Source organism: Chiloscyllium plagiosum, chromosome 5 (assembly GCF_004010195.1).
Source record: "Chiloscyllium plagiosum isolate BGI_BamShark_2017 chromosome 5, ASM401019v2, whole genome shotgun sequence".
Classification (NCBI taxonomy): Eukaryota; Metazoa; Chordata; class Chondrichthyes; order Orectolobiformes; family Hemiscylliidae; genus Chiloscyllium; species Chiloscyllium plagiosum.
In genome coordinates this window covers 5,757,874-5,775,060 of record NC_057714.1, presented here as the reverse complement: position 1 = coordinate 5,775,060, position 17,187 = coordinate 5,757,874, and the positions used below count along the sequence as shown (strand labels likewise).

Sequence of the window (17,187 nt, the reverse complement as noted above, 5' to 3'; positions counted from 1 at the left end):
CACAAACGTATTCAAAATAATGGATGGATTACCTTCTTGTTATCATTCTTCTACCAATCATTTTACTACACAAATGGTACCATTAAGTGCAAATCATGTTCTTGGGGAGGTGAAGGTGTAAGAGAGTTAAGAAAGGTAGTATATGTAGTACTTGTGAATGATTGCATCAAACAAATTGCAGGTTTTTTTTCAGAATCTTCTCAATTGTTAATAGGAATAATATAGTGCACTATATTGAATCCAACAGCAAAAAACAACATATGAATCTAACTAAATAGCTCAATGAACAATTGAAAACCCTATGTAGTATAGTCTGTCTGTTTCATTGTACAACTTTCAGAAAATTCCTCAAATTTACTGTTTATGCTTGGGATATTTATAAGTAGATCAAAAAAATGTAATAAAAGTGATCTAAACATGTAGCAGAGCAAGCTTGTCTAACACATGGCTTAATAAAAATGTTTTCTCTTCAAAGGCAAAAGTTTATTGGCATGTTCATTTTTTTTCTGGCTGTACCTGTAGTGATCATTAGACAACAGTTTTTTTCTGTTATATGAAAGGAGGATGTATGATTAGCATGTGGTTTCCAAAGCGTATGGGTGAAGAGGGTACAACAGTGTATGGGATGAAAATATTGTAGTGCAAATTTTGAGTGTTGTGGGCTTACTGATGTGATCAATGGCTTAAAAATGTACTTTAAATGTGAAACGTATCTTTGTTTCAAAAGCATATACCTCGAAGAAAGTTTATGCTTTTTGATGTTTGATTTTCAGTGAATAGAAGAGATAATCATGTAGGACATGTTTTTCCTTCTAAAAATCAATAAGCTAATAGATAGGCATTTTGACTTTTTCTTGCTGGAGTATTGTCTTGAATTCTGGAGGTTTGCATTTATCGCAACCTGAGAATATTCATGGGTGTGCTTTGAAAACATGCACTTTAAGCTTCTCAATTTCCCCACTGTACGTAATACAAGCAATAAAAGAACAATTTTCACTTTGTTCAATAGGTTTGAAATCCGAAGGACTTTACAGGGTCTCTGGTTTTACTGAGCACATTGAAGATGTTAAAATGGCATTCGACAGAGGTGAGTGCAATCCTTTATCTTGTGGTTTTATCTATGAAACGAAATATATATTTCAAGTTATCAGTTTTGTGAGTTTTCACTTTGCCTTCACTTCAAGATAACAGTGCAATAACAAGATTCCACTTCATATTTGTGGAAGCTTTATAAGAGTCATGGAGATGTACAGCACAAAAACAGACCCATGCTGACCAGGTATCCCGACCTAATCTAGTCCCACCTGCCAGCACCTGGCCCATATCCCTCCAAACCCTTCCTATTCATATACCCATCCAGATACCTTTTAAATGTCGCAATTGTACCAGCTTCCACCACTTCTCGCAAATCAATCCATACACCTAACACCCTCTGGGTGAAAAAGTTGTCCCTTAATCTCTTTTATATCTTTCCCCTCTCACCCTAAACCTATGCCCGCTAGTTCTGGACTCCCCCACCCCAATGAAGATACTTTGTCTATTTATCCTATCCATGCCCCTCATGATTTTATAAACCTCTATAAGGTCACCTCTCAGCCTCCAACACTCTAGGGAAAACAGCCCCAGCCTATTCAACCTCTCCCTGTAACTCAAATCCTCCAACCCTGACAATATCCTTGTAAATCTTTTCTGAACCCTTTCAAGTTTCAGAACATCTTTCTGATAGGAAGGAGGCCAGAATTGCATGCAATATTCCAAAAGTGGCCTAACCAATGTCCTGTACTGAATACTCTAACAAATTAAGGAAAACATACCAAACTCCTCCTTTCCTCTTCTATTTCTAGCAAGATCTTAAACACAAATTTGACAACTAAATTTATGATTTGCACTGTACACACCAGTTCATATCTCCATTAATATTTATTTAGTTTTAGATTTGTCATGGAACTCAGTACTCTATTTGACCATTGTTGAATTCCAGGGTATCCTCACTTAAAGTCACGGTTGTGTTCCTCAAAATTGCAAGTTTAAACAAGGCATTAATTCTTATAGAAAGTTGTTTTTGAGTACTGTGTCCCATAGAGTCATAGAAATATACAGCATGGAAACAGACCCTTTGGTCCAACTTGTCCATGCCAACCAGATAACCTGAATAAATCTAGTCCCATTTTCCAGCATTTGATCCATATCTCTCTAAACCATTCCTTTTCATGTACCCATGCAGATGCTTTTTAAATGTTGTAATTGCACCAGCCTCCACCACTTCTTCTGGCAGCTCATTCTATACACTTACCACCCTGTGTGTGAAAAAATTGCCCTTTAATTCCCTTTTAAACCGTTACCCTCTTACCTTAAATCTTTGCCCTTAGTTTTTGACTCCCCACCCAGGGAAAGACCCTATCCATGCCCCTCATGATTTTATAAACCTCTATAAGGTCACCCCTCATTCTGTGATGCTCCAGGGAAAATTCCCCAGTCTATTCAGCCTCTCCTTATTGCTGAAACTCTTCAACCCTGACACCATCCTTGAAAATCCTTTCTGAACTCTTTCAAGTTTCAGGAGAAAGTGAGGATTGCAGATGCTGGAGATCAGAGTCGAGTGTGGGGTGCTGGAAAAGTGCAGCAGGTCAGGCAGCATCTGAGGAGCAGGAGAATCGATGTTTCCGGCAAAAGCCATTCATCAGGGGCATTTGCCCGAAACATTGATTCTCCCTCCGATGCTGCCAGACCTGCTGTACTTCTCTTTCAAGTTTCACAACATCTTTTCAAGAGCAGGGGTCCAGCATTGCACACAATATTCCAAAAATGTCCTAACCAATGTCCTGTACAGCAGCAACATGACCTCCCAATGCCTATATTAAATGCACTGACCAATAAAGGTAAGCATACCAAATACCACCTTTACTATTCTATCTGCCTGTGATTCCACTTCAAGGTCTCTTTGTTCAGTAACATTCCCCAGGACATTACCATTCAGTGTATAAGTCCTGCCCTGATTTGCCTTTCCAAATTGCAGCACCTTACATATATCTAAATTAAACTCCATCTTCCACTCATTGGCCCATCTGATCAAGGTCCTGTTGCAGTCTGAGGTTACCTTCACTACACCTCCAATTTTGGTGCCATCTACAAACCTACCTCCTATGTTCACATTCAAATCATTACATAAATGACAAAAAGCAGTAGACCCAGCACTGATCCTTGTGGCATACTGCTGGTCACAGACCTCCAGTCTGAAAATAAAACCCTCCACCACCAATCTCTGTCTTCTACCTTTGAAACCGTAATATGGACATTTTAAGCTGCCACTATTTATTTCCCCATGTTTTCTATCGTCCATGCCCTTTTCCACAGTAAACATCAATGCAAAATATTTGTTTACCATCTCCCCCATATCCTGAGGTTCCACCCCTAGGTGACCTTGCTGATCTTATTCTCTCCCTAGTTACCCTTAATGCATTTGTAGAATCCCTTTGGATTCTTCTTAATCCTATTTGCCAGAGCTATCTCATGTACCTTTTTCGCCCTCCTGATTTCCCTCTTAAGTCTACTCTTACTGCTTTTCTACTCTTATAGGGATTCACTTGATTTCTGCTGTCTATACTTGATATATGCTTCCTTCTATTCCTTGACCAAAACCTCAATTTCTCTAGTCATCCAGCATTCCCTGTCAGCCTTGCCCTTCAAAAATGAGGTAACAAGAGTCCAGAGGATGTTCTGTTAGGGTGAAGACTTCCCATTTTCAAGTCATCCCTTTACCTGCGAATATCCGCCCCAAATCAAATTCTGAAAGTTCTTACCATCGATATTGACCTTCCTCCAATTTAGAACTTTAATTTTTAGATTCGGTTTATCCTTTCCCATCACTATTTTAAAATAATAGAATCATGGTGACTGGACCCAAAGTGCTCCCCCACTGATGCCTCTGTTTTTGGCCCTGCATTATTTCCAAGAGTAGGCCAGGTTTTGCACCTTCTCTAGTAGGTACCTTCACATACTAAATCAGAAAGTTTTCTTGTATGAACTTAACAAATTCATCTTCATCCATAGACTGGGTCTGCCATAGTGTTATGTTTGGAAAGTTAAAATCCCCTACCATAACCACCCTATTATTCTTACAGATAACTGAGATCTCTCAATTTCCCACTGATTATTCAGGGGATCTATAGTACAATCCCAATAAACTGATCATCCATTTCTTATTTCTCAGTTCCACCCAAATAACTTCCCTGAACGTATTCCCAGGAATATCCTCCCTAAATATAACCGTAACATTATCCCTAATCAAAAATGTCACTCCATCTCCTTTCTTGTTCCCCTTTTGATCTTTCCTATGGCATTTATACCCTGGAATATTGAGCTACTAGCCTTGTCCATCCCTGAGCCACGGCTCTGTAGTTGCAATGTTATTTCAGTCCCACGTTCATAACCATGCCCTGAGTTCATCTGCCTTTCCTGTTAGGCGAAATAGAGGACTGCAGATTCTGGAGATCAGAGTCAAAAAGTGTGGCGCTGGAAAAGCACAGCAGGTCAGGAAGCATCCAAGGAGGAGAATCGACGTTTCGGGTATAAACGTTTAAACAGGAATATTCTGGTGAAGGACTTATGCCTGAAACATCGATTCTCCCACTCCTTGGATGCTGTCTGACTTGCAGTGCTTTTCCAGCATCACAATTTGACTCTTACCTGTTAGGCCTCTTGCACTGAAATAATTGCAGTTGAATTTATCAGTCCTGTCTTGTTCTCTACTTTGTTCCTGCCTACTCTGTCTGTTTGACTTACTCTTTTTCCCAACTGTACCAATCTCAGGCTGACCACTTTCCTCATTATCTTCCTGGGACTCCCTCCCCTTACTAGTTTAAATCCTCCTGAGTAGCTCTAGAAAATCTCCCTGCCAGTATATTAATTCCCTTCCAATTCAGTGCAATCAGTCCTTCTTATATAGGTCACTTCTACCCCAGAAGAGATTGCAATGATCCAATAATGTGAATCCTTCTCCCCTGACCAGCTCCTCAGCCACGCACTCATCTGCTTTATTCTCCTATTGCCACCTTCACTAGCTCATGGCACTGGGAGTAATCCAGATCTTACTACCCTCGAGGATCTACTTTTCAATTCCTTCCTAACTTCCTATATTCTGTCGGTAGTTCTAATGTGTACAATGACCTCCTGGTGGTCTATCTTCCCTTTGAGAATAGTCTGCACCATCTCTGAGATATGTTTGATCCTGAGTCTAGGGAAGCAACATATCATTCTGATGTCTCGCTGTCGACCACAGACTCATCTGTCTTTGTCTCTGATTACTCCGTATTACAATCAATCAATCACCTGGAACCTGGCATACGCCACACTACATTAGAGCCAGTCTCGGTACCAGAAACCTGGTCGGCAGTGCTACATTCCCCAGAGCGTCTGTCACCCCCTACATAAATTTTCCAAAACAGCACACTTGTTTGAAATGGGGAATCAAATTAAAATTGGAGTTAGGCTTTGTAAGGCCTTTCTTTGCAAAGGAGAATAAATAACACACATCTGTACTCTCAGAAATGACCTATGCTATATATAGCTTATTTCCTGCATTGGTGAATGAAATAAATGTTAAACTTAATTTAAGAGTATACAAGAGAAGTATAACATTGGACTTGGAGAGTCCACCATTGGAGGAATTCTAAGAGTGGAACTGGAGGGAGGCTGCCTGAGGCTTGTTTGCTGGGTGGGGTTTTTTTGGGGGGGGGGGGGGGGGGGGGGGGGGGGGGGGGGGGAAGAGAGAGACAGATTGCTGTTTTTGGGAGAGGGAAGGGGATGCTGTTTGGTTTTGGAGTTGCACCTTGTCTTTGAATACTATGTTCTATGCTGCCTGCTGAGGCTACCTATTGCTCCTGGTTGCATCATAGCCACTGCCTATCAGCATCCTTTGTGGGATTCACAGAGCCCTTTTCTGCTGCAGTCCACTGCAAATTACTCGATGAGGCTGAGCTTCTTTCCTGGTTGCCAAGCTCCCTTCAGCTGCTCCTAACTGACAGGATGTTGGGTCATAACTAGCTTGCTGGCATTTCCTCTTCGCTGTGAAAGTGGATAGCGCAGCAGAGAAGTAACACATCGTGGCTCGCAGGTACTGAGAAAACCTGGGGTAGTTGCTGGGCTTTGTTTGGTTAGGATGATGGCCAGTCTGATCCAGATGGAGGTAGGTGGCTCACCTGCATTTATCACTAGCTGTTGACCGTAAGCTTCTCTTCATTTGTTAATTTTGGAGTAGATATTGGATGAATTTCCATTTATACTTGATTATTTTTTCATACACCTTTTCTGAAGAACTAAATTTTGTGCCATTCTTGAATTGTCAATGAACGATTGTTAACATACAATTGCACACAGCAAGTTCCCAAAGCAGCAATATGAAGATGATCAAGATAGTTTGTTTTTGTGCCATTTATTGACAGGTAAGTATTGGCCGGGACACTGGTGATAACTCCCCTTGTCTGCTTCAAAGTAATGAAGTCTCAGCTTATCCAAAAGGTGACACCTTCACAGGGTAGCACTCCCTTGGTTATAACACTGGAGCTCAGATTCTGGACCAGTGAGATTGTACCAGCCTTCAACAGGCATCAACTATGAAAATTCAACTGTTCAAAAATGAAAAAAACAGTTTTTATTGTAGAGGAAACAAATCTCTGCCCATCACTATGATTGTTTATTTGTGTGAAGATATGAAGGAGTGATAACTAGAATATATTCTTTATAAAGGTAACTTGTGTAAGATTTGGGTAGTTTTCTTTATTGCACGATGTTTGTGTTTTTAGATGGTGACAAAGCTGACATCTCTGCCAGTACATATGCAGACATCAACATCATTGCTGGTGCACTTAAACTCTACTTTAGGGATTTGCCTATTCCTGTCATCACCTATGATTCATATCAAAAGTTCATTGAAGCAGCCAGTAAGTATGTGAATTCTGAGTACCTGTCCAAATGACATTTGAAGCTGATGAACAATGGAAAAGATACAGAGAATAGGGCTACACTGTAATAATGCTAATTCTGTAATTGCATGCAGTTGTAATTTTTAAAGCCTTTTTTTTCCAAATAAATGTAGCCATGGACAAAGATAACTAGAGTAATTTCTTTACCTCACTTGCAGTGTGAAATTTGATCCTAGGTGGGGCTATAATTCTGCAGTTAGATGATCTGTGCCACCTCACACAGGTCCACCTCAAGTGGATGGCTAAGCCTAAGCAGTGAGTTTTGACAGTAAATTCAACTGTCAAAAGGGCACCACAGTTTACATTAAAATGAAGAGCAGGAGAAGGCAATTCAGCACTTTTGGTCAGCTTCATCATTTAATATATCATGGCTGATCTCATCTTGACTTCAACTCCACTTTACTACCCTCTCCCCATAACCCTCAATTAAAAAATCTGTCCCTCCTCCTTAAATGTACTCTGTCCCAGCTCCTACCATAGTGAATTCCACAGATTCACAACACTTGGAGAAGTAATTCCTCCTCGTTTCTGTTTTAAATTGCTCATCTTCATTACAACCCACTTTCCCAATTATTAGTGTAATCTGCAATTTGGCTTTTGTACACTTATCCCTCCGACCAAGTCATTAATATAGATTGTAAATAGTTCAGGCCCAAGGACCAAACCCTATGCCACCCCTATTAGTTACAGCTTAGCAACCAGAAATGACCTACTTATCTTGACAGGGAGGAAGTGAGGGCTGCAGATGCTGGAGATCAGAATGGAAAGTGTGGTGCTGGAAAGATACAGCAGTTCAGGCAGCATCCGTGGACCAGGAGAATTGATGTTTCAGGCATAAACCCTTCATCAGGAATTCCTGATGCTGCCTGACCTATCGTGCTTTTCCAACACTGCACTCTCTCCTTATCTCGACACTCTGGTTTCTGTCGGGCATCTATCCAAGCTAACTTATTACTCCTAACCCCATGTGATCTTTAACCAGCTCCAGTGCTTACTGGATAAGCATAACGTCATGTCTTAGGCTGTCGAGACAATACATTCACATCTGCTGGATGAATATTGGTTATTGGAGTGAGGTATCTGAGGGCACTATGGCACCAATTCACCTGTACCCCAACAAGAAATTAGGCCTACCTAAGCCCTTAAAATAGTCAATTAAGTCATTTTAAGAACCCCATTTGCCTCAGTGAAATGATACATGCAGCTGGAGAAGCCAGAAGGAAGGCAATCTACCAGATTTCAAAGTACAGATAAAGATGGAAAGGAAAGGGATATTGAGGTAGCGTATGTGCATCAGGTGCACCCCCTCTGTATTTCCCCTTGGCCTTGAAAGCCTGACCACCCATCCTTCCATTAAGAAATCTTGTCTCTCTCCTTGATTTAAAGTCCAGCATCCATGTTATTATTTCCTTGGGATTCTGTAATCCCAGCAGATTGGAAGGCTGGGAATTCCTGACCCTGAATGGTGGAAGTCCTAAATTTGCCTCATTTAGACCCCTCTACTATACTATCAGCGTGTGGCAGCAAAGCTAAAGTCAGCATGTTGCTTAATTCCTTGGGGGGGGGGGGGGGGGTGGGGGGACACCAGCCACCAGCATAAAATTCATCAATGTCTATTTTATGACTATTGTGTATTTGCTCTTAATTAGAAATTATTAACCCAGATGACAGACTGGAGGCCATCAATGAATCTTTAATGTTACTCCCTCCTGCACATTATGAGACACTGAGGCACTTGATGACTCATCTGAAAAGGTAACTTGGTTTTATCCTTGGGAAATGATTTCTGCATTCAGCTGAAAAGTATTAAACATTTAATTTTAAAAAGGGAAAGGCATAATATCAAAATTATGCAAACTCCCTGGGTAAAAATATTAACATTTAATCAAGTTCTTCAAAATTCATCTGACTTATCCACAATCTGCATTGATGCCTACATGACAGTTCAACGTTGCAGTAAATTACCAATCCTGCCAAATTGATGATTCATTCAAAAAGAATTAAACTCTATGGTAATGGAGATGCCTTTTGCTCTGATCTCAATATTTATCTGTATTCTTTGTAAACGTGAACTAATTTAGTACAGTGAATGTGCATTTCACTTTAATACACAATATTCAATCCATACAATAATGGCTTTAAGCAGCAGATGCCAAGTATATCAAATACAAATGTAGATAAATGGAAAACATAAGACTCTTTCCAAAACTGTTTGGTCAAATCAAAAGAAAATTTACTAGTATTTCTTTCTGCTCTTTGTCATAGTTAAAGCTTTAAACTATGTTAGGTGAAGCACGAGAGCATACATACTGTGTAGTTCTTCATCTCGTGACATGAGTTATGGTAATTACCATGAATTTTGCCTACAATCTGTGGTAATAACGTATAATTATATGGAATATTTCTTTGCTTTTAAGATGCTAAGATGCATTATAAGAAAACGTAAGGCGGCAATGCACCAATAATAGTCTGAAGCTATTGGTAATTCTATACAAAAGTCTGTTACATTATGCCAATGTTTCGAACAAGGCAGAAGTTTACCCATGGCCGTTTCTTTCATCACCCTAATGCTTGCTGGCCTATATTGGCTTCTTATCCAGCAATGCCTTGGTTTTCAAATTTCCATCCTTGCGTATCATATTCTGGAATCATGTGCAAATCTGATTTCCTTCAGCTCTTCATTTTGCCTACCTGGGCTTTATGGAGAAAGTGAGGTCTGCAGATGCTGGAGATCTTCCGCCTAGGAACCCTCCAACCACAAGGGATGAACCCGGATTTCACCAGTTTCCTCATTTCCCCTCCCCCCACCTTGTCTCAGTCAAATCCATCGAATTCAGCACCGCCTTCCTAACCTGCAACCTTCTTCCTGACCTCTCCACCCCCACCCCAGTCTGACCTATCACCCTCACCTTGACCTCTTTCCACCTATCACATTTCCGACGCCCCTCCCCCAAGTCCCTCCTCCCTACCTTTTATCTTAGCTTGCTGGACAAACTTTCCTCATTCCTGAAGAAGGGCTTATGCCCGAAATGTCGATTCTCCTGTTCCCTGGATGCTGCCTGACCTACCTGGGCTTTATGCCCTGGAGTTTGTACCTAACCTGCTTCATCTTCAAGATAGATCTTAAACTTATTTGACCAATCTTTTGATCACCTTATGTGGCTCATTGTCTGTTAGAGTAAGTCCTTTAGAACATTTTTCTGCATTAAAGGACCTGTGGTATTGTGAGCTGGTGTTATACCTTTACTTATGGCAATTATTATTCTTAATAATATTTGAAGAGATTACTGTTCTTTTTCATGGTGAAAAAGTTGAAATATGAAGTGGTACTTACAATGAAAAAAATGTTGATAGCTATTTAATCAATTCTAAATATACTTCAAATTATGTTTCACAAATGTGGTCATAATATGTCACAAACTAGAAGCTAACAGGAGACTATTTTAGCATTGCAGGTTAATTTCAAGATTAATGTGTCATGATATACTAAATTTGCACAAACTAATTTAGTGATTGTTATCTGTTTTTTTTCCTGATTCCTTTGTTCTCCTTCATTACATTAGCTTCCCTTTGATCTAAAATAGTTCCACTGAAGCTTTCATTGACCAGATGTTTCAACAAAAAAAACTGCTTATTTTAAGAATGTGAATTTCAAAACATTTTTATATAAATTCTTTCTTCATTTCTTTGTACCTATTCATGGGAGTAGTCATAAATTATTTCTGTGGGAGAGCAGGATAATCTTTCATAACCATCTCGATAGCTGTTATCTCGGCACTATTCTAAGGGTAGCCAAATAACCCGAACAAGCCTAGAGTTCCTATTTTTCATTTAGAGAAGAAAATGGAGTGTAGATGTAAACATATTCCTGATGCATTTCAACCAGAATATTGAGAAAAACTCATAGGCAGTAGCCCTATCCATCAGCTGCAAAGTTGGCCCTGAAAGCCAGAACTGGATTTTACAGTCCCCTAGTTGCGTGAGGCAATAAAACAGAAATGCTGGAAATACTTAGTTTCTCACCATTGATGCTGCCTGGCCTGCTGAGTTAACATTTCACGTCAATGAAGGAGTTCAGCTAAGTGTTTCTACTTTTTCCCATTTTTATTTAAGATTTCCAGTGTCCGTGTTATTTTGCTTTTGTGTTTAGTTGCCCAAGACCAGGGCTTCAGTCTGCATGAGGCAATTCCTTCCACCTCCAGTCAGACAGCTGGCAGCTCCTCGCTCCCAAGAATGCCACAAAGAGCAATGGCCACAGCAGGGACTATAGTCAATTCATGACTAGTAGTAGCACCATAGCACTAAGTAAGTGAGTTGAGCATGTCAAAAGATTCAGACAGGCCCCACCAGGAGTAAAGACTAATGACTCACTCAGTGCTAAAGGAGCCATTTGGGATTAAGCAAGCATGGAAAACCCTTCACACTAAAAGGCCCTTAGTTGAGGACAGGTTGCCCAAACAGGACGGAATCCCTCTGCCAGGATATATGTGGTGACCTCACCAAATGGTAAGGGCCCTTCCCCCCCTCAGCACCAGTAAAATGCCAGCAGTGGCTGGAGAAGGCCCTTAAGAAGCTAGCTAAGTTTTTCAGTTGGCTTTAGAGCAGGCAAGCCACCCAAAATCTCTCCTGCTGCTAGTAAAATTCCAGTGGGGACAACAAACACTTACACCTTCCTGCTTTCCCACTCACTTTTACACCACAATACTTATTGCCAATCTACCATGAAGGGGACATAAAACTCCAGCTGGCGTCAATGATTGAATTCTTAGGTGTCCAAGCCACAAATGCCTAAATGTGAAGTAGAATTTATGCTTCCGGTGCTGTAAGCTTATTAAACTGAAAGCAATTAATGCATTAATCTGAAAACCAGTTATATAACTGAGTACCTTTTATGTCTGTACGACACAACTATTCTTTGTGCTGTAACACATTTTGTTAGTCCATATTGCTAAGCAATCAGTCTCAGCCATAATAATGTATTTATGATTTGCATCTCTTATCTTTAGTGCCATGCATATCTATGTACTTATATCTTTTTCCATTGACATTTAGCATGTATCATAAAATTTTCAGAGCACTACTGACATGCATATTTTGATGTATCAATTGAAAACCTTATCATTTGATGGTTTGCTTGTTGAGTACAACTAATTTGAATGATAATCCATGATCCTCACCACTTTTCACATCTAGCATTTACTTAATGGCATTCACTTTAAAAAATGTGCTATGATGTACTGCCAATACGTTGGATTATCCCAGATCTTACAGAAAATCACATGCTATGTGATTAATCTTAGTTGTAATAATAAACACTACTGTTCAACGTCTAAACTGATGGCTGGTCAAATTTTTTTTGAACCATATTTAATTGATACGTGCAATTGTGTGAAATTTACCAACTTAATGAGTTTTTAATTAATACAGGAACTAAAAGCAAACATATTCTCCTCTCAAAACAAAATTTTAGGACTTCCTATTAAAATGTTTAATAGGGCTGGCAGAAAATCAAGTCAATATTTATTATATTACCTGTTCTTTGTTTTGGTCATAATCCCGTACTATTAATGTATTGCTAATCTCACATTTTATGGTCTCATACGAGGCCTGAACTGGAAACTGTATAATTGTACTTCTAAGTGCTGAAACTTGATTGAAAGGAAGACATTTTACAAATCTGTGACATAAAGTTAATTTGGTTTTCTGTCACAAGTTAAATACTTTTTAAGGGTTTTCACTGAATTTGTATTTATTGATATATTCACTGCTGCTTTTAAAACAACCAATCAGAAGCAATATGAGTGCTTTGGCATATGAAGTGTCCACTTTACCTGAAATAATATAAATATATAACAAAACAAAGACATTGAAAAGTATTGGAGTGTTCAACAATCACAAAATCTATCCAATAGACTGATCTCATTCTTTATAGGGTCACTATGTTTGGAAAGGACAACTTGATGAATGCTGAAAACCTTGGAATTGTATTTGGGCCTACATTAATGCGACCCCCTGAACAGAATACACTGGCAACTTTGAATGATATGCGATACCAGAGACTGATTGTTCAACTCTTGATTGAAAATGAAGATGTATTGTTCTAAGAGAAAACAATATGAAGTAAAACCAACTTTTTGTAGTTGCTGTTTGTGACTCAGCTGCAAATGGCTCTGGTGCTACTATCTCCTTGCACAATTGGCTATGTAGGCTTAAGAAGTCTGTAATGCTGCAGATGAGCACTAAAACATTTCCTGTAGCCTGCTTGTTAGGCAGTACATGTTTTAAGAGTTGACGTTGGAAAAAGATTATCTTAATATACTATATACTTTCCAACAAAAAATAGCTTTTGCTGTATAACATAACTGAGTAAAACTGGTGTGTGACTATCACAAGCTACAGAGTTGATATCTTGCTTTTCAAAATCAAAGACAAATATCCTCATTTGTTAAAGCTAATAGTCAGATTTCCACTCCAAAGTTATCTTGGTGCAGAATGAGTGATTTTTTTAAAAAAGTTATAATTATATTATTTACTTGTTTTGTTTCTGAATTACATCACAGAATTTTGAATTGCACTAAGTGTCTATACATTAGTATATCAATTAATTTATACCTATACATTTTCAAAAATCATTACCCATTAACTTGAATAGAAATTTGTGCTACATAACAAATCAATATACTACAAATGATCAATTTTGCAACAATTATACAAAATGCAATGCATTTGCAGCAAAATGATATTGGAACAATAATTTTAATTATCATTGTACACTTCTGTCTTTTTCTGCCCAAGGCTTCATTATATTTACATTCAGTTCACTATGAGAATTGAATTAATCGTCACACTGCTGTATTTATGACTGCCAGAGTGATTAATGGAAGGCATTTAATTTGTATATATGTATAAAGTTGTGTTTAGCTATCACTTTGGTAATAATAGCAGAATGTCACCAAATTAAGGAAGGAAGGATCTTCTGTATTTCTTCCATTTTATTTTTCTTTGTGAACATTAGCTACATTCCTGATTATTATGGGCCATATGGGCTGCATTTCAAAACTGTTGAACTTTGTACTTTCTTTGCAAGTTCCTTTCATATATCATTTTGGTTAGAGAAAACTCAAACCCTTCATGTTTTGCAGTGGCACATTAGTAGTTTTCTGTGGTTCCCTTGGTGTTGTTAACTCATCCTTTTCAAACAAATATTTAAAGTAGATTGAAAATGTTTTAAGAAGTGTTCTGTGATATCATTTGGATAGTTTTCAAATGCAAATTTTATGTTTTAACTAAATCAAATGCTGCAGATGTTTAAAAGATAACTTTTAAATTCTTTTGGAGATGTACATTTTCAATTGTTTAGTGAACTGAGCATAGTCACTGGTACTTCTGTTTAAAATATTTGCTTTGAAATCTTTTTGGCTATTTTATTTCTCATGTATGATTGTGTAAAATGATGTCAGATTTACTTTGTAAATTAAACAATGTACTGTGAAAAATTTATTAAATGTACTATTAAATTTAAATCAACACATTACTGACTTTTCTCAATAAATGACAGAGGAAGATTTGATCTTTACATATTGTACAGAAAATTTCACTCATGCCAATAGATTAAGATACACATTTTGCTGCATCTTACAATGCTCAGCTGTACATTTTGTTTTGCCATTTTAGAAACAGTGTACACATCGTCTCATATCTCAGCACGGTGTGTAAGTTAGTATTGCTGCCTTTTCATGAAAACTGAAATCCTATCTGCCACTCTGAGTGCCATAGTTACAACGTTTAAAATACACTCTTAGATAAGTACATAAATACAAAAGGTTTGGAAGGATATGGGCCAGGAGTTTAGTTTGGAATTATGTTTGACATGAACTTGTTGGACTGAAGGGTCTGTTTCAACTCTGACTATTTTTAGAAAGAAAAGCAAAACAATTCTTCGGTGTTCTCATTTATATGAACACAAAGGTCTTTCAAAATCTGTGGAGAGAGAAACAGATGATGTTTAAAGATGAATGACTTTTTAACTAATGAGGTCAAGGGCGTGGAACAGAAATACAGGTCAAGGAAAGATTAAAAGGGAAGTTGAAGATCAAAAAGTACCATAGAAGGAAAGACAAAGGAGTTGTAATATTGTCGAGAAAACAAGGAATAGATCCAGAGTGTTAAGAAAGATGAGTTCAAACAGAAAGCAACTCTTGAAAAACAGGATATAGATGTTGGGGCATGGTGGGAGGAGAGTAGAGACACTGCTTCCTATTTCCCTGTAGACTGACTACATTGCTGAACATCTAACCATTGTTTCGACTGTCACTGATATCATCTCCTCTGAAGATCTTCCCTCCACAGCTTCCCACCTTGTACACTCAGTTTGTACCTTCTCTCCAAACTCCACACACAGGACTGCCCTGGCAGATCCATAGTTTCAACTTGTTCCTGCCCTGCTGAACTTCTATTTCCCTATCTTGACTCCATTTTATTCCCTTTGTCTGTTCTCTTCCCAACCACATTCATAATTCTTCTGATGGTTTAAGTTAATTTAACAATTTCCAGTTTTCTGGCCTGAAACACCACCACTTCACTACACATCTACAGTTTAATTCCTCACAGAATAGTGTGAGGGTCTTCACTTCTTCCTTGAATGGAGACCTAAACAGTCCCATCACCATCACCACCTCTCTGACTGAGTTAATTCTCACTGAATAATTTCTCCTTTAACCGTCTCACTTTCATGGGCCCAAGTTATGGCTGTCTTTTTGAGAAGTATGTGCAACAGTCCTTCCCACAACTGCTTCTCCAGCATACCTATGATCTATATTATTACTACCTCCTGCTCTTGTTCGAAACTAAAATAATTTGTTTACAGGAGATTGAAGAGACCCCCTCTTTACAGAGTGTACTATCTGGCATGTGGTTGATGATTATGATATATTGTGAAGGCCCAAGGATAAGTGAGAAGGGAATTTAATAACAGTGATGGAATGATGTGAAGCTGTCCATGCACTTATGTCAGTCACATGGTTAATCTGATTGGACATTTATTTAATCAATCAATTATGATAGCCAAAGGCAGGCTAAAAGCAAATACTTTAAAAAAAAATTCAATGGAGAAGTCTCTGAACTGCTAGAGGCTCTCTCTCTGTCATTGTAAAACAACTCATTGATGTTGGAAGTGGATCTAGGTGTTTGGTCATACATTCTTCCCAAACACCATCACTAACTTTATACTTTCAAATTTAGCTTCAGGATTGGAAAAGATCTCCCAATAAAGACTGATGTGTTGGTGTTGGTTGTTGAATTGGGGTGAACAAGGTCAGACGTCATATGACACCAGTTTATAGTCTAACAGATTTATTTGAAATCTAGCTTTCAGAGCGCTACTGTGCACAGGCACAGAAATTATAGCAGAGATCAAAATATCATACAAATGGAGAGAGTGAAGTTTTAACAAATTGAATAATAAGTCTCTGCAGGTGATCAAAAGTGTCAAACAGTGTGAGTAAAGTGTCAACAGTTGAATAGCAGGTGAAGAGATGACCTATGATCTGATTAATTGAGGAAGAGAGTTTTTAAAATTTTTTGTGATTAAGATGGTGCTAGAGACAAACCAAATGGCTGAAATAACATGCTAGATATAAGACTCACATGCCAAGGTTCTAACTGATGTAATAAGTAATCCAAAACTCTACAAATTACTGTACACTGTGGGCAGCACAATGGCTCAGTGGTTAGTACTGCTGCCTCACAGCACCATGACCCCAGGTTCAATTCCCACCTCGGGCAAGTGTCTGTGTAGAGTTTGCACATTCTCCCCACGTTCTGCATGTGTTTCCTCCAGGTGCTCCGGTTTCCTCTCACAAATTGAAAGATGTGCAGGTTAGGTGAATTGGCCATGCTAAATTGCCCATAGTGTTAGGTGCGTTACTCAGGGTTAAATATAGGGTAGGGGAATAGGTCTGGGTGAGTTACCCTTCGGAGGGTGTGGACTTGTTGGGCCGAAGGGCCTGGTTCCATACTGTAGGTAATCTAATCTAATCTAATCTAATCTAATCTTAATTAAAGGTAGAGAGATCTTGATTAGTTAGTTATCAAGGTAATAGTGTCAAAACAGGACAGTAAGGAAGATTTTACAAAAACACATGCACCATGAAATGAGCACATCGTCACGGTTGAAACTGTCTTCAGGGGTACAGAACTTGACTTCGAA

General features: G+C 38.7%; 1 protein-coding gene across 1 annotated transcript in view; it reads left to right on the top strand.

Annotated features, from left to right (window-relative positions):
- The window catches only part of chn2 (chimerin 2), a 360,252-nt gene extending 345,660 nt beyond the window's left edge, over positions 1–14,592 (top strand). Inside the window, exons 10-13 of the mRNA XM_043689521.1 lie at positions 1,010–1,087; positions 6,801–6,938; positions 8,630–8,735; positions 12,913–14,592. Coding sequence (XP_043545456.1) covers positions 1,010–1,087; positions 6,801–6,938; positions 8,630–8,735; positions 12,913–13,084 — 494 coding nt within the window. The 3' untranslated portion in view covers positions 13,085–14,592. The remainder of the gene's footprint in view (positions 1–1,009; positions 1,088–6,800; positions 6,939–8,629; positions 8,736–12,912) is intronic.
- Positions 14,593–17,187: the final 2,595 nt, after the last annotated feature.